The sequence below is a fragment of the Panthera leo genome, chromosome B2 (assembly GCF_018350215.1).
Source record: "Panthera leo isolate Ple1 chromosome B2, P.leo_Ple1_pat1.1, whole genome shotgun sequence".
Lineage (NCBI taxonomy): Eukaryota > Metazoa > Chordata > Mammalia > Carnivora > Felidae > Panthera > Panthera leo.
Window position 1 is genome coordinate 5,185,376 of NC_056683.1, and position 17,630 is coordinate 5,203,005.

The 17,630-nt window shown below is 49.6% G+C and overlaps 1 protein-coding gene across 1 annotated transcript in view; it reads left to right on the forward strand.

The window, feature by feature from the left end:
• Nucleotides 1-15,576, forward strand: part of KIAA0319 (KIAA0319 ortholog) — a 68,537-nt gene extending 52,961 nt beyond the window's left edge. Inside the window, 9 exon segments of the mRNA XM_042937771.1 lie at nucleotides 121-269; nucleotides 1,857-1,995; nucleotides 2,565-2,703; nucleotides 5,868-6,010; nucleotides 7,669-7,791; nucleotides 10,197-10,247; nucleotides 10,250-10,286; nucleotides 12,416-12,507; nucleotides 14,915-15,576. Coding sequence (XP_042793705.1) covers nucleotides 121-269; nucleotides 1,857-1,995; nucleotides 2,565-2,703; nucleotides 5,868-6,010; nucleotides 7,669-7,791; nucleotides 10,197-10,247; nucleotides 10,250-10,286; nucleotides 12,416-12,507; nucleotides 14,915-15,093 — 1,052 coding nt within the window. The 3' untranslated portion in view covers nucleotides 15,094-15,576.
• Nucleotides 15,577-17,630: the final 2,054 nt, after the last annotated feature.

Genomic DNA, 17,630 nt, shown 5'->3' on the forward strand with positions numbered 1-17,630 from the left:
CCTGGATATTGTAAATCTACACAGCTGCGAGGTGGAACAGTTGTGTATTTTATGGCATGTTTCTACCACCGGTGTTTTAAATCGATCTCTTTGCTTTCATTTTTGTTGTATTTGACTTAGAAAATAATAGCCTTCCCAGAGCCCAGGCTGGTGGCCGGCATGTGCTTGTGCTTCCCAATAACCACATTACTTTGGACGGTTCACGGTCTACCGACGACCAAGGGATTGTGTCCCACATGTGGATCCGGGACGGCCAGAGCCCAGCCGGGGCAAGCGCTCAGCGGGTTGTCCCAGGCCCACGTGTCATTTCGTGCATTTAGTCCGCTTGGGCTGCTGTAAGGAAATACCACGAATGGGTGAATTAAGTGGCTTCCACGTGAGACAGACATTTCTCCCAGTTCTGGAGCCCATCAAGTCCAAGGTTAAGGTGCTGAGTGATTCGGTACGTGGGGAGAGCTCTCCATTTGGCTCACAGGTGACCGCCTTTTCCCCATGTCCCCACATGGCAGAGAGGGAGAGAGGGCTCTGCCGTGGTGTCTCCTCTTGTAAGGACCTTAACCCCATGGAATCAGGGCCCCCCCCCCCCCTGCCTCAGGAGCTCGTTTAACCTTAACCACGTCCTCGCGGGCCCCATTTCAAATACGGTCAGTCACACTGGGGGGCTCGGGCTTCAGCATCGGCATTTGGAGGCAACACACTTCAGTCTGTAGCGGCGTTTCTGTTATGACCTCGTCTCCCTTCTCGTGTTCCCCACTAAGCTGTTCATGTTTCTAGGTCTCCTCTGGGTGCTGGAGGCAGCGGGCTGCTTTCAGATTCAAACGAAAGCTGTCCTTTCTGAGTTTTCCCTGAGCAGACTGCAGAGTTTGAGGAGTCATTCTACTCCTCAGCGTCCCCGCTGTTCTTATTTGGGTCCAAGGGGATTCTTCCCTTTTCCTCACTTCCTGCTGGATAAGTCAGCAGGTCAAAGGGCGCTGTCCCCGTTTCACACAGAGATGGCAGAGGACTTGGCCAAGGTCAGCGAACTCGTCCTTAACCAAACCAGACCCAAGTTTTCAGCTCCTTGCCGACGTTTCTCCCTGTCAGATTCCTCCACCTCTTAGGGTATAAATGTAGGCACATCTTCATTCCTGCCATTGTTGGGACTTGAGAGACACAGGTTTGCTCTCGGAGATGCACCAAACAAGTGGTTGCAGGGGAGGAACTGAATGAGTCCCTCTGGACCCGACACTTGTCAGCCAGACGGTGGATCTTCTGCCTGTAACGGCTCTCGTCCCCTTTGGTTACCGCCCTCTTCTGTGAGCCAGTGCAGAGCAGGGGGGGGCTGGCATTCTTCTCTGGCTCTTTGGAGCCTCGAGCCTCCAGAGCAGAAATGATCTACTCCGGCTCTTGGGTCATTTGAGAAGGGGAATGTGATATCCTGGGGGGAGGCCCAAGAGGAGATGCTTCTAGAACTCTCTTTGGAGAGAAGGCCCAGAAAACTCCTCAGGGTGCTTCCCCCTGATTTCAACAGGTTTTCCCTCTGTTGCACAAAACGAATGATTTAGCAGTGACTGGACAGCCATTGGTTAAGTGCAGCTCAGGAAGCACCGAGCGAGCTCTCCGTGTCCCCCGTCTTTTCTGCGGGAGAGCGCAGGGGCACCCCCATCTGCAGCTATCCCATCACCCCTCTTCCCTCCAGCCTGCCCCTTCACATCATGCACATGCCGGGGCGCCTGGGTGGCTCAGTCGGTTGAGCCTCTGACTTGATGTATCAGCTCAGGGCATGATCTTGCGGTCGTGGGTGATCCCTCCTGGGACCGACAGAAGACCGGTCATTGGGAACTGACCATGGGCTCACGAATGGTGTGATTTTGCAGGATGCCATTGGTGGCTCTGACTGCATTGCAGCCCTGCAGCTTACCAATGTGGTGGAGGGCGTCTACACATTCCACTTGCAAGTGGCTGACAGCCAGGGGACCGCGGACACGGACACTGCCACCGGGGAAGTGCGGCCAGGTGTGCTCATGGGCTTCTGCCCCTGGGTTAACAGAGCTGGGCGGTCCCCTGTCGGGTAGCCAGGGCGGGACGCCCCTGCGGCCTCAGCTCCCGGCCAGAGCCACCTGGTGGCTGTCTCTGCACTTCATTGACCCAAACGGTCTCAGCCTCCAGACTCACAGAGGGGGCTTGGATGTGGCAGCAAATCTCACTTCGCTTTTGTTTTCCTGCCGGACACAGGGCCTCGGTGCTGGGAAGCGTGGAGGGAGGCAGCCCCGGTGAGGGGGCGCGAGGCCCAACCTGCCTCGTGCCCTGGGCAGTGTTCCCCATCCAGGCCTGGGGCAGGGCGTGCGGTGTTATTAGCCCAGAGGCTGTGTAGGTAACTCTGATTGTCTTCCCAGAAGAAAACTGTCAACAAGGAAGACGTGCTCTCAGACAGCAACCCCTGTCCTGTTTGCAAAGATATATCCGGGTCCTGAAACGCAAGTGAGGAAATCACCAGGGATCTTTTTAAGCTCTTCAAGCTCTCGTACAGCCCTTGCTCCCTCGATCGTCTTTCCGGCGGAGACCCTGTGTGCTGTCTTTCCCAGACCCCAGGAAGAGTGGCCTGGTGAAGCTGGTCCTGCAGGTGTGCGTGGGGCAGCTGACGGGGCAGCAGAAGGACATGCTCGTGAGGCAGCTGACGGCGGACGTTCAGGTCCAGAAGATCCAGGCCCACTCGGGTCTCAGGTGCGAGCCGCACACCAGCCCGGCATCGTGCCGTTCATTTCCTTTGCTGCTTCTCTGTTGTTTGCATGCGCCTGTACCACGTTCATACGCTCTTTTCTTCCAAGGGCAGCAGTGAGGACGACATCACTGCGGGTCCTTCCTACAGGTCTCAGTGAATGTTTGTTGACCAAGAACATTCTGAATGAAGGAGGTAGCAAACACCAGCAGGGACTGGTTGTTAGCTCTGCTATCTTCAGAGGGCATGCAGATGGCCTGGGGCTCTCACAGAGGATGTCTTATGGCCAGACTTCAGTCCTGCCCATAGTCACAGGACTGAGGCTTCTCTCGGTGCGAGAGGACCACCGATTACCTTTTCTGTCTTCTGGGAGCCCGGGAGGCTAAACTTTGGTCCTTTGTTTCCTGTAAGATTTATGTATTTAATTGAGCTTTTATTTTTGAACTTTTATCCAATCTATGAATAATAGAATAGGGAAGGAGGAGAGAGAATATGGGAATGAAAACCTACCGTTCACAGTAAATCTATTTGCCAGTTATTGTCAGTCACTCTGTTTGGGTTTGTTTTCCAGATAACTAAAGTTTACTTAGAAAAATACCAAGTTAAAAAAAAAACTTTATTTTTATTATAGAATTCTTTCAAAACAGATCACAGATTTCCCTTACTTACAAACTATCAACCACTGAACCAAACACATCTGGAAATCAACAAAACCAAACACTATTTCTCTGAAAGATCAACAAAATGGATAAACCTTTAGCTAGATTGGTTAAGAAAAAAGAGAGAGGACTCAGACTACTAAAATCAAGAATAAAAGGCGATATTCCTACAGTCACATAGAAATAAAAAAGATGATACCATGAACAGTTGTGTGTCAATAGATTAGTTAACCTGGATGAAATGGACAAAATCCTAGAAAGACACGACTATAACGAAGGACTCAAGAAGAAATTAGAATTTTTAATAGACCTATAGCAAGTGAAGAGAGTGAATCAGTAATCAATAACTTCCTATAAAGCCCAGAGTGATGGCTTCCCTGGTGAAGTCTACAAACCAGTCCACGAACTCTCCCAGAAACTAGAAGAGGAGAGAACACTTTCCAACTCATTCTATCAGACCCGTGTTTACTCTGATATCAAAACCAGATGAAGATACTATAAGAAAACTACAGATCATTGTCTCTTATGAATATAGAAGCAGAAATCCTCTACAAAGTGCTTTGAAACTACATCCAGCAATATATTAAAAGAAGTAGACACCATGGACAAGCAGGATTTATCCCAGGCATGCAGGGTGGGTCAATCAACAAATGTAATAAACCGTATTAATAAAGGACAAAAACCATATGATCATCTTAGTAGGCACAGAAAAAAGCAGTTGACGAAATCCAACAGCCTTTCATGATAAAAACTTGTAGGTTGATTTTGGGTCCCCTCAAAAGACACATTTATGTCCTATCCTCTAGGGACCTGTGAGTGTGACCGTATTTCAAAATAGGGTTGTGGCAGATGGGATTAGTTGAGATGTCATATTGCTGTAGGGTGCCCTTAATCCAGTGTGACTGAGTCCTTATAAGAAGAGAAACAGAGACAGACACATGGGAAGGTCAGCATGTGATAACAGAGGCGGAGATTGGATTGATGCATCTATGAGCACGGAAAGCTGGCTGCCAGCGGCACCGGGAGTGAGAGAAAGGCCTGGAACATACTCTCCCCTGGAACCTTCAGAGAGAGGATGGCCCTGACTACACCTTGATGTTGAGCTTCTGGCCTCCAGAACTGCAAGAGAATAGATTTCTGTTATAAGTCACCCAGTTTGTGGTACTTTTTACAGCAACCTTGAAAACTAATACAGATTTGAAGAGAAATTTCTCCAAAGAAGACATACAAATGGCTGATAAGCACGTGAAAAGATGCTCAACATCATGAACTTATCGGGAAATGTGAGTCAACACCCCTTTGAGACATCACTTCACACCCACTAGGATAGCTGTAATCCAAAAGACCGACCATAACAAAGCGTTGGTGATTACGTGGAAAGAGCAGAACCCTCCGCATTGCTGATGGGAATAGAAAATGGTGCAGCCACCGTGGAAGACAGTGTAGCGGTACCTCAAAATGCTGGATGCAGTTACCATATGACCTGGCAATTCCGCTCCCGTGTGCCCAAGAGATGAGGTAAACGTATGTCCACGCAGAAACTTGCACGTGAACACGGACGGTAGCATTATTCATACAGCCAGAGTGGGTGCAACCTGAACGTCAGCAGTTGATGGATGTGTGAATTAAATGAGGTTTGTCCATACGGTAGACTATCATTCGGAAGTAGGAAGGAAGTGCCGATCGATGCTACAACCTGGGTAAACACTGAACACATCCTGCAAAGTGGAAGAAGCCAGACACAAAATGCCTCACGTGTATTTCATTCATAGCGAATGAAGAGTCAAATCCAGAGAGACAGAAAGTAGATTAGTGGTTGTCAGGGGCTGGAGAGAGGAGGGAATGAAGAATGACTTCTTAGATTTTTTTTTAATGTTTATTTTTGAAAGAGAGAAAGAGACAGAGCCCAAGCAGGGGAAGGGCAGAGAGGAAGGGAGACACAGAATCTGAAGCAGGGTCCAGGCTCCGAGCTGTCAGCACAGAGCCCGATGCGGGGCTCGAACTCACGGACTGTGAGATCATGACCTGAGCCGAAGTCGGCCGCTCAACCGACAGAGCCACCCAGGTGCCCCAACAGTGGCTTCTTAATGGGCGCAGCCTTTCTTCTTGAGGTGACGACAGTGTTCTGGAGTCAGATGGTGGCAGGGGATAGACCAGAAGCCACGAGTGATACACTTTAGAAGGTGACTTTCACGGTAAGTAAATTCTACCTCCGTGAAAAGATAACAATGTCACCCTGTGCATGGGTGAGTCTGTTTGTACCCATATGCCTGTCACATTCCTTATGTAAAGGTCTGTCATCAGGTGACCCCGTGGCTCTGCCACTGAAGAGCCTTCATTTGTAAATGCAAACAGGTCACTTCCTCGGCCCACAAGACGCGTCCCACCCCCCTGCCAGACGACGCAGCTGTGACAGTGCCCCTTCTCACAGGTCACATGGCCGGCGTGGACGTGTCCCGTCGCTCTCTGCCTGACCGCGTGGCTGTCCTCTCTCCTTGTCTCCTCGGCAGCACCGCGACTGTGTTTTCTGTACAGACCGGGCCGCCGTCCGCGGTTCTCGAAGCTGCCGACGTGGTGCGGGGTCTGCACAGACAGCTCCCCGAGGAGAAGGAGGATTTCTTGCTTTTCACAGTCTTGAGGGTTGACACAGCAGGTGCATTTTCCAGAGTCCCCGTGATGCAAATACTTGTCCGTTCAGAACTGTGCGGTGCTGGGCGAGACATGCGGTCAGATAAATGCAGCGAGATTCTCCCAGAAACATGAACAACTGCCCGTTGAGGTTAAAGCAACAGATTTCTTGGAGGAGAAGCGAGATCTGTTTCCGGTGTGACAGGACAGCGGTGAGGTCTCATAGTCTCTTTGGGCTGTGTGGGAACAAAGTCCAAAATTTATCTTCCTAATTGGAAATTAAATATTAAACCTCCTTCCTCCAAGAATATCCCTACAGGATGATTCCTCTGGGGAGTATTCTAAAAGAATGACACTGGCCGGGCGTGGCTAAGTTTTGCTGGCACCGAAAGCAGCGTGGCGTGCGAGCATTTGCTCATGGGCGTCCGGAGACTTGTTTTGCATGTATCTCTCCAGGGCATCTCCTCCAGCACATCTGCCAACTGCTCTCTGTCTCTGAGGAGCAAGGGCTCATGGGTCAGTCGTTAAAACTATACTCTAGACAATGGTCTTTGTCAGAAATGTCGTACTTAAGCCGTCAGAACAGTGTTAAGGACAGAGAAGCGTTATGGGCCGGAAAAGCTGCGTTCACATGGTTTTTTACCTTGGACATCGGGGTGGGGTGACGATGGTGTCCCATACGCCCCTGGAAGTGGGGGTTGTACCTCCTTGTCACAGTCCCTGGCTTCTGCCCTGTCCCAGCACCAGCCTGAATCACGGGTGTGGGTGCAAACGTGCTCTCTGTTCACGTTCTCTGTTACCTTAGGAGGAACATGACTCCCTCACGATCTGGGACGTGACCCGTCCTCTAGCAGGTGCCGAGGACTGTGAGCGTTACAAGGGACACACGACGTCGCGTCATAACACTTAGCTTGTGTCAGAGACGTGTCTGTGCGCGGTTGACGTCCTCAGTGCTGACATGCACTGACTTAATTTTTTTAATAATCCCTTCTTTCTAACTACGAAAGGAATATCTATCTGTTGTAGGAAATTTAGAATATCCAGAAAGGCACACACACAAAAAAATTAAAACAATCCTCTAGATTCTAGAGCCTAGAATCCCCTGTCTCTAAACTTAACTTTTGTTAATATTCTGATGCATTTCCGTCCAGTTCTTCCATCTCCAGAAACCTGTGACACAATGAGGATAATTGGATAGATATTTCTAATCTGCTTTTAAACCTCAAACCGTACAATGACCATTTTCTCAGATTTTTTTATGATGCTCCCTCAGTAGGATATTTATGGCTGCGTGGTCCTTGATCCTGGATGTGGTCAACCCGTCCTGTGCTCATGGACTTTAAGGTTGACTTTAAATAATGCTGTAATCATAGGTAAGTTGTTGTGCACATCTCAGTTGTCTTCACTGGATGGATTCTTAGAATTTATCTTGCTTAGGCCAGAGGGTGCTATGTCTCTGCTACATTTTTAAGGCTTTTGTTTCCTGGTACGGATTGGTTTTTTCTTTCCTTTCGTTTGCTTCCTGATGGGAGAGACTCCCTGGCACCCTCGCGGTACCGTAAGAGGCTCTCAAGTCAGCAAGATGCGTCCCTGCAGGGCCTGTGCTAGTGAAAGTCCACGGGAGGCGGGAGCCAGGACCCCCTGCCCACCCTAGTAGCCTCAGCCACCAACCCCTGTTTGCAGACTGCCTTCTGGAGTGCTCCGGCCACGGCCACTGCGACCCTGTCACAAAGCTCTGTGTGTGCTCTCCGCTGTGGATGGAGAACCTGATGGAATGTTACCTCCGGGACAGGGAGAGCGACTGTGGTGAGTTCTGTGGGTGCAGCTGTGGGTGAGGGGCGCCGGGTCGCGCCGTTCGGGAATACCAGAAATGTGTGCCCCGCTTTGCGGCTGTAGAATTCACCCTTTTCTCACCTGAAGCCGAGGAGTAGTGAGTTAAGATCCTCCCCACCTCCCACCAGAGCAGGTGTGCTTAGGTGTTTCCGGAAGACTTCCGATGGGGAAAGTCACTTTGGCAGAGCTGATTTCGCAAACGACCCCAGCTCGGCTGAGACACTTGCTTTGGGCCACACGGGCCATTTTCAGGTCACACCCGCCGTGGCTTGGGCTCCGCTGGCGTTCTGGTGAAGTATCTCCGAAGGACAGAATCTGGCCTTCTCTTCCTGGATGTCTGGCTGGGCAGGCACCCAAAATTGGAGCCACCTTCTTAGCTGGCCAGCCTGGTGCCCTCAGGTCTCCTCTGGGGAGGAAACTATGTTAATGACAGTCGATTTCTCAGGGTAGTTCCGTTGCCTTGGAGATCCAGATGGACATATTTGGCAGAAAAATTTGAAAATAGTCAGCCCTTGGATCATTATTCCAAGGAGCAGGTATAACACTTAATGGAATTAAGCCTGTGTCTTTGGCCCCTTGGTTTCTCTGCTCCTGAATTGCCACGGCCGAGCTTTTTACACTGGCATTTGCAAGGATGTGGAAGGAATAGAGATCAGGTAGTTTCTGAGTTGCTGCCTGGCTCTCTGAAAAGTGTCTGCGTGTCATAGGCAGCCCCACAGATAGGTTATTTGCTTTATGAAAACCAAGTCAGACCTACTTTGGGGGGAGGGTTGTGTTTCTTGTGCCTATGGCATGCCTATTTTGACACGCCATACCTAGGTGTCTGTGGCACTACTTTTTTTTTTAAATATTTTTAATGTTTATTTTTGAGAGGGAGAGAGAGAACACGAGCAGGAGAGGGGCAGAGAGGGAGACACAGAATCTGAGCAGGCTCCAGGCTCTGAGCTGTCAGCACAGAGCCTGACACGGGGCTTGAACTCACGAACCATGAGATCATGACCTGGGCTGAAGTCGGACGCTTAACCGACTGAGCCACCCAGACGCCCCATGCAGCATTACTTGCCAGGGTCCAGCCCCAGCAGCTCCAGGGGTTCCCGAAGGATGAACGGCGTCACAGAAAATAACAAATGGACATAGACAACAGCAGTGGGTTCGGCTGGCCGCTTTATTGTGGCAAACGTGGCATTATGTTGGTTAGCAATTTCCTTGTAGCTGCGTCATCTGTGTTTCTCGGCGTTGCCTAATTCTAAAAACATTCCTTTGTGTAATCACCCACTAAGGAACAATATCTATTTTCTTGTAATGTTCCCTTGTGCTCTTTTGTTTATTGATTAATTTCTTCATATTATTTTCATTATGTATCTACATTTGTCTATAAAGCATTTGCTTTGCTATTTTCATGAAAGGTCATCTAGCTCTCAACACTGCGAGTGGAACGTTTACAGGGATAGGACTTCTTAATTGTTCCTTTGAACCATTTGCACTACAAGGAACAAAGGTATTCGCTTTGGTCTGGGGTGCCGGAAGGGAGCCAAGAGGGCCTTGGGAACCCATGCTTAATGCATTCCCAGAGAAACAATGTATGCCTAGGAACTAATGAACCATTCTGTACCTTAACCCACCAGGTCCAGTTATCATCTGGAATGCCTCCTGGGGGCCAAGCGGGCCTAGGGGTTGGAGTAACTTGTATCCATAGATACGTTCCTTTGTTGCCGGAGTGGGGATTTCGAACCCATTTGTCCTCTCCTTGGCTGGGAAATATATGGGCCCATCCTTCCTTTAGGTAGAGAAGTCTTTATAGGGGGTGGCAAGGGCTGGATGTGGGGCCGCACAATTTCCCCGCGGACAGTTTCTTTCCCCAGTGGTTCTTTTCCCGGGGGGCCCGTTGTGGGCAATTCCCCAACTGACAATTCCCCAGGTACTTTCATTGGTAGGGGGCTGCCCTGACCAACGCTAAGGTCAAATTACATAAAAGCGGGAGCACAAGAAGCTTCACTTGTACTTGTACTTGTGGGCCACCCTGCAGTCCCCATCCGTCCACTGCCCGGGCCCTGCCATCAGGCTGGTTCGATAGCTCGGCTTCCGGCAATTACTTCTTAATTCATTTGTTTTTTTCAGATAATTCTGACCTTAAGTCAGCATGAAATATGCTCCATGAGGTCCCCGAAGCGATTGGACAAAAGTAGGGTGCTTTCATGTTATTCTTGATTTGTATTTGACCTTGCTTATGCTCTGCCACTGGCTCCATGAGGCGTGATCACAGGCCACAGATGGCCTGTGCCTGTAAGAACTCAGAAACATTCTTTGTGAATCACTGAGAGAACATTGTTCTGAGAGTCGTACGTAACCACGTCCACTCTGGGTTTCTTGTTTTTCAGAGTAGAGTATAGTCTCCGTAACCTCCGTGGTTCTCACCCTTCTGACACTAACAGGGGCTTGTCCTGGCTTTGTATCTCCTGCTGCAAGAGGTACCTGGGCTGCTTGTCTGTCGAGACACCTCATCAAACAGGACTTGATAGCTGGAGTCGCTTTTGCTGGGCTTTGTTCAGCTGCTGAACCATACGATAGCCGCATTTTTTATGGGACAAACTAGACTTTAAAAGTCCTTTATAGGAGTGCCTGACTGGCTCAGTTGGTGGAATGTGCAACTCTTGAGCTCAGGGTCGTGAGTTCAAGCCCCACATTGGGTGTGGAGACTACTTAGAAAAAATCCTTTATGAGGCGCTGCCCTGCACAAGGCGTATGTGCCCAGATAAATGGAATAATGGCAGAGGCAGCTTCTTATTTCCTAGAAGGTTCAGCAATTTTGTATCCAATCTCATGTTGCTTGGTGTCCTCTCACATTGTGTTGCATTCTAACACTCCCGGAGCAGCCTGACTGATCAGCCAGCCCTCAGGAGAGTTAGGAGTTCTAGAACACTCAAGCAAATTTAGATTTTGATTCTTTTGTGTGAAGCAACAGTAGAATCTATCTGAGTTCTATTTAATCGATGCCAAACTTTCATCAAGGCGATGTGATCACTAAAGAGAAGCTTTACTTCAGGTTTTTCTTTCTTTTTCCATGGAGCTGACCACTGAGAAGGCGGTGAGTTGCCTCATTGACTGAATCTTCCAGAACTCTGTGCCCAGCCCTGTGTGAGGGGATCTGTAGAGACAGTGATTAACCAAGTCCTTAGAAGACAGTGCGAAACACTAAATGCTCTCCAAGGGAGATATGATTTAAAAAAAATGCGTATCATAAATAATAGTTACTTTTTGAAACCACTTCCATTATCTTGGTTTTATTTGTGATTATTTTCTCAAAGGTGAGGCTGGTGAAGGGGGGTGGGGTGGGTACAGGTATTCAGAGGCCTCAATCCCATAGTAAAACTTCTCTGAAAGTTTTAAAAAATACAAATTCTGCAGTTTTGTGACATATCAAGCAGATACGGTCATGATAAAGTGGTTGACTGTGACCATTTATTAAGTATCTGCCATTGTGATGAGTGGCTCTGAGTGCTTTACATACATTTCCCAATCCTCCCACCAACCATATAAAAAGGGACTGTTTTTACTCCCATTTTACAGGTGGGAACATGGAGTCAGGATGCAATAAAAAAATCATCTCAGAGTTGCCCAGCTAGCAAGCACGAAATCAAGGATTAGAGGCCCAAGGTCTTGGTCACCAACCAATCAGAAAAGCTGATTCAGTGCCATGAAACTGTTCTCAGCACACCTTCCCATGGCTTTGAAGTGTACTTTCAAAGAACCCCTGCAGCTTAGGATGACGCACACCCCGTGGTTTTCATGCCTTGTGAAAAAACGAAAAACCGGGTTATTGCTAATTAGTTTTGGGGGATCTGTTTTATTTCTGTTTTTGTTTGTTTGTTTTTCGTTTTGTTTTCTGGTTGCTAGTTTATGTTGCCTTTTCGTTCTACATTTTGGACATTCCAGGCCAGTATAGGTTCAGGGGAAAACATGTGCACCTAGGCTTTTCTTTCTTTCTTTTTCTTTTCCTTCCTTTCCTTTCCTTTCCTTTCCTTTCCTTCCCTTCCCTTCCCTCCCCTCCCCTCCCCTCCCCTCCCCTCCCCTCCCCTCCCCTCCCCTCCCCTTTTCTTTCTTTTTTTTTTAAAGTTTATTTATTCTGAGAGAGAGTAGGGAGGGCAGAGAGAGAGAGGGAAAGGGAGAGTCTCAAGTAGGCTCCGAACTGTCAGCCTAATCTTGGAGGCTTGAACTCAGGAACCCCTTGAGATCATGACCTGAACCCAGATCAAGAGTCGGACGCTTAATTGACTGAGCCACTCAGACGCCCCTCCAGGTTTTTCTGAGTGAAGAATTACGAAGAAAAGCTTGTTGTGCAAACACACAGGTGCTGAGGATTCCTACCAGGGGCCTGGCCCGAGGCTCAGCCGGGAGCCTGCAGTCACGTGGGTGCTGGTGGCCGTCCTGCTCCTACGTTTCCCCAAGATGCACGGCGCACTTGAGTCCGCTGAACCCAGACCTGGCCATGTGTGCACATCATTCGTACAAGTGCGGACTCTTCATTCCTCCACGTGTTTGAGTTCCTGCTTCCCAGTTCCCTGAGAATCTGGCCTGAGCTTTTCCCTCTTCCTCGCAGACGAGAGAGGACCGAAATAAGGAAGAACACCAGGTACACCATCCTGGATAACATGGATGACCAGGACAGAACGGAGCTGAGGCCCAAAAACGGTAAGGCGGGCTCCAGGAGGCTTACCTGGCACCGTGAAATCATCGGATCCAGACGTTTGCCTGAGAGTTACCTTGGGGACGGGGGGAGCAGCAGGCTGGGGCCGGCACTCTACTTGGGAAGGAAGGCTGAGTCTGGGCTTCGCCCACACCAATCCCGAGGGTCTCTGACCGGGAGGCGTGTTGTGTTCTGAGTTGCACGAAAGTGTGGTGAAGCGCTCTGAGGCCTTAACCGGTGAGGGACGTGAAGTGCCTGGTACCAGCTGGGCTCCCGCCCGGGGACTGCGGGCAGAGACTGCTCCTCAAACACATGTCCCGACAGGTTTTTCCTCCTCGTGCTGGGGGCGTGGGGAATGGGACGCCGTTGCCCGCCAACTCGTCTCCCACACGCTGTGCCTGTCCGTCTGCTCCCTGAGAAACGCAGCAGAATAACACGTGGGCTTCAGCGTCAGGCCTTTCTGTTAGCGGTTAGCCAGATACGGACGAACACGAAGCTTTCCCAGAAAGTGGACTTTCTTCACAAAGTGAACAGACCCCTGTGCTTAGAACTGCCTCACCCCAGTTAGCTTTCTGATTCCCCTGCATTAACTCCTAGAGACTCAGTAACCCTTCTCTGGCCCCCCGAGGCTGCTTAGCACGGATTTTGTCATAACTACATTCCTACAGAGGGACATAATCACTTTCAAAGTCGCGAGGTGCAAAACGCCCATGATGAATTTTGAGTGCTTACCCTGCGGCCCAGCAGGTGGGGGAACAAAGCCCAGTGCCCCTCTTTATAGGCAATGACAGCCCAGAGAGGGTGACCGTGTCAGAGCACAAGACCTACCGAAGCACGGACGATGCCCCAGAAAGACTGACGGCCTACAGAGGGTGGTTAGCGACTTTGGGGGGCAGGCTTCATGGGCAGTGTAGACGATCGCACACGCGGTACCTGTGTGTGTGTTCACCATTTACATCACGTCATTTATTAGAAGGCAGCTTTGTACCTAAGAGCGCAGAGTGCTTTCCACTTGGATTATCTCAACCACCCTGCTTCTGACGTGCACCTGTCCTTCTGACCTCCCCATTTCTATGCAGAGAACCCCCATACTTGTTATTACCAGGCTCTGAGCCCCAGTTGCTGGTGCTTGGTCAGGAGTGCCTTGTTCCCGTGCCACCCACCCTCTTGCCTAGTCTCTCGTCCCTCCGCCCACAGCGTCGTTACCACCCTGCAGACCCTTCTAGCCTCCCCTCTGGACTAAGAGCACGAACGGTAATCATGAATTTCCTCTGTACTGCACCCTGTTCAGGCACATCACCCATTTAATTTCTCCCATTTAATATCACAATAGCTCTGTGATGGATGTACTATGATTATCCCCATTTCACAGAAGACGAAACTGAGACACAGAAAAATTTAGCCACCTGCCCGAGTAACAGAGCTGGCAAGTGCCCATGGTGGGCTGGGCCAGGCCGTCTGCTTCTCCCAGTATTTCTGGGGCCTGTCTGCACACCCCATGCCTCCCTTGTCCTCCTGTCCAAAGCCCCTACTCCCCTCATTGCATCCTCTGTGAAATATCACCAAAGCAACACCAGTGCATGCTTACCTCTTACTGCTGCGTGTAAGATGTATTTTTAAAACTTCCTTACCTGTTTTGAACCATCTTCTCATGAGTCTTTGTCTTAAACCCTTATCTAGACACTGTAAACTCTCTGAGAGCAGGGATCAGATCTTATACCAGTTCTGTTTCTTATTTTGACCCCAGCAGTCACATATTCTACCAAAAATATTCAATTGAACCAAAGAGCAAAATCATGAGAGTTTTCATTGAGTGCTTACCAAATACTAAATACTGGGCAGCAACTTCACACGCACTGTTTCATTAATCCTCACCATAAATCTGTGGAGCAGGGGTGCCTGGGTGGCTCAGTCGGTTGAGCATCCGACTTCAGCTCAGGTCATGATCTCGCGGTTCGTGAGTTCGAGCCCCACGTCGGGTTCTGTGCTGCCAGCCCAGAGCCTGGAGCCTGTTTCGGATTATGTGTCTCCCTCTCTCTCTCTGCCCCTCCCTCGCTCATGCCCTGTCTCTCTCTGTCTCAAAAGTAAATAAACATTAAAAAAAAAAAAAAAAACGGTGGAGTAGATGCTTTGTGGTCTCCCAGTTTTTAATGGAGAAGGAGACTGAAAGCCCAGAGAGGTTAGGCATCTTGTCCAGCATCACGCAGCTGGTAAGTGTCACAGCTTGGGCTCAAGCTCAGGTGTGACACAGCCCACGTCGATGCTCACTAGGAACCCCAACTCGTGCAGTGTTGTGAGTGACGCTCTGAAGGTGCAGAGAGCACAGCTGGGTACGTGGGACCTACAGCCGGAATGACAGCTGAGAATGGAAAAGCCGTTTCCCCCAAGATGCGTCTGTCTGCTGCTCCCCAGGTATCAAACACCGAAGCACAGAGCACAACTCCAGCCTGATGGTGTCCGAGTCTGAGTTTGACAGTGATCGGGACACAATCTTCAGCTGAGAACGGATGGAGAGAGGGGATCCAAAAGGTTCTATGAATGGTTCCGTCAGAAACGGGGCTTCCTTCAGCTATGGCTCCGAGGACAGATGACGGAGCGGTTGTAAACCCGAAGGCCCCGCACAGGAACGCTGTAATCCAGGACCAGTCAGTGGGAGTTCAAACACAGAACTAACTCTTGTTAGAATTGTACATCAGTGTCCTTTCACACTGGGCTGGATGTGTGCCCCTAAATTTAAAAGATTGGTTTTCTTGGGGTGTTTGAGACACGAAACAAAACAGAAACATTGCTCTTTTAACAAAGATGCTTGTTAATAGGGATAAAGGTTGGGTAAGATACTAGGTATATACTTAGAAGAGTTTGTGTTTTGTAGCTGGCACAGTATTTATATTACCCATGTTAAAGATTAACACCTGTTTCTATCTGCAGACCCTTAGGTAAAGTTAAACACGGATTAAAGAGGGCTGATTTCTCTTAGGAGCTGTGATGGCCTTTCAGGACGACGTTCAGAACATGCTTTCTCTGGTAGGACCCATACAGTCAGATGGCTGTCTATATTAAAGTGGTTCCTCTGAGATGTGGGTTGTCTTCTATGTAGCCAGCTTTCTGTGTTCTCTGTGGACAGCAGGTCCTAGAAATCTGTGAGCTAAGTAAGAATCGTTATTATGAGGTCCAGAGGAGATAGAAAGGGGAGTGGGGAGAAATGACCAGTAGGTTGAAAGTTGAAGGTAGCATGTTAACATTCCTGGCCTTTTCTTTCTCCTAGAAAAACAAACAACACTGAAGCCTCTCTTAGCTCCAGTTTCCATTAAACATGATAAAAGTGTTGATTAACTCATGGAACATTTGTTGAGTGTGTACATAGGCCATGCATTTGGAGGGCCATAGATAGTGATAATGACTCAGCAACTTTGTATATATTCCCAAACTCTGAAATACAGTCAGTCTTAATTAGGATGCTATGGCTATGATAATTGGCCCCTACAGATACTTTCCACAGTAACGGATTGATATAGACATTCGCTTCATACGTTTAAAAAATGTATTTATGTCTACAAAGTATATTTAGAAAAAGTGGTTTACTTTTTCTACCAAATAAATCTTTTAAAATATATGGGAAAAAAAACCCCTCAAGCCATCCCCAACTGCAGAGCACCCCAGGGCAGTGAACTAGAGTGAACTGTAGCCTGAGAAGCTGGTTGGTTCGTGCTTGTTCTCCATCCATAGTCTTGAGGCTGGTGCCCTTGGCATTCTTTGGGAAGATTAGAAGAGAGGGGAGATCCATCACAGCACAGAGCACCAATGTCATGGCCTTGGGTGTGAATGCACGCACCTAAATAATATCCTGATGTACAAGTTTCTGTAAAACTACGATTAAACCACCAGGTTTAAACCATCAGGGTGGCAACAAGTGAGAAAAGGTCCCATGGGTCTTTGAAACAAATTTAAGCTTTCAAGATGCTTTTGTTTTCTCTGGTAATAGTCATCTTTATGAGATCATCTTGTTTTTAATTACTGTATTTTATGGGGAACGGCACAACTAAAAAGTTTAAGGCTATAATTTTATTTGAAAAAATAATTTCTTTGCCTTATGCTTCCACTTTCTGTGTTACTAGCCACACCCTGTGACGTCGGAAGGAAGCTGTGATGTTTTTTACACCGATCTTTATCTTCGTTAATGTGTGCCATAACCTCGTGAACAGAGTTGCATAATTTTGTGCACGACCAGAAATTTCTGGCACCGGGGAATGAAGCCCAAATAGGAGGTGGGGGGAGAGGACAGGGGTGAAAAAGGAAGCGCACATTTGCTAAAACCTCTGTGTGCATAATGCGTGTGTTGTGTACTCCCAACCGGTCCGGACTGACAGTCCACCTTGGAAGGACCACAGCCCCAAAGTGGTAGATCCGGGAACCGAATGTGAAAATTTTAAGCTGTAAAGCCCATCTTTCCTCCCACCTCCCTCACTACCCAAAGACCTCCCACCCTCAACTGTTAGGAGGGCAACTTTTCGGTGGCCTTTTCGGACCATCTGTTCCTGGGATGCAAAGGAATTCCTTCGGGTGGTGAGGACACAAGACAGAAGCCTCCTTCGTCTCTCGCCCTGGGTCGGTCACACCTGCGCCACGGCTCTGGGTTTCAAAGTTGCTTCCGCCGCCCCTGGTCTGTGCCTGACCTCCTCTGCCTCCCTTCCCCCACGGGGGACCCTGACGGCAGGTGCATCGGAGGCCCGGCAGGGCGGCGTTCGGGGCGCGGGAGCGCTGCGCGTCCCCAGTGGAGGGAACGCTCCCCGGCAGCTGCGATGGAGAAGCCGGCCAGCGAGACCCTCGCCGCTGGCTTCCAGTCCGTGGAGGAGGACGTGAGCTCCGCATTACGGGGCCAGTGGTGTTTGTGACTGAAGAAGGCGGAGAGCGGTCTCCGGAGCCCGCCCCAACTTCACACGCCCACTTCCAAGCCCTTCGGGGAACAATGCGCGCAGCCGCAGACACCTCCCCCCCCCCCCCCCCCCCCCCCCCCCCCCGCGGGAGGAACTGCGCAAGCTCAGCTCTGCCCCCGCCCCCGCTGTGAGTTCCCCGGGGCACCCTGGGGGGGGGGGGGGTGGAGGGCTGGTCCCTTGTGAGCCTGCAAAGA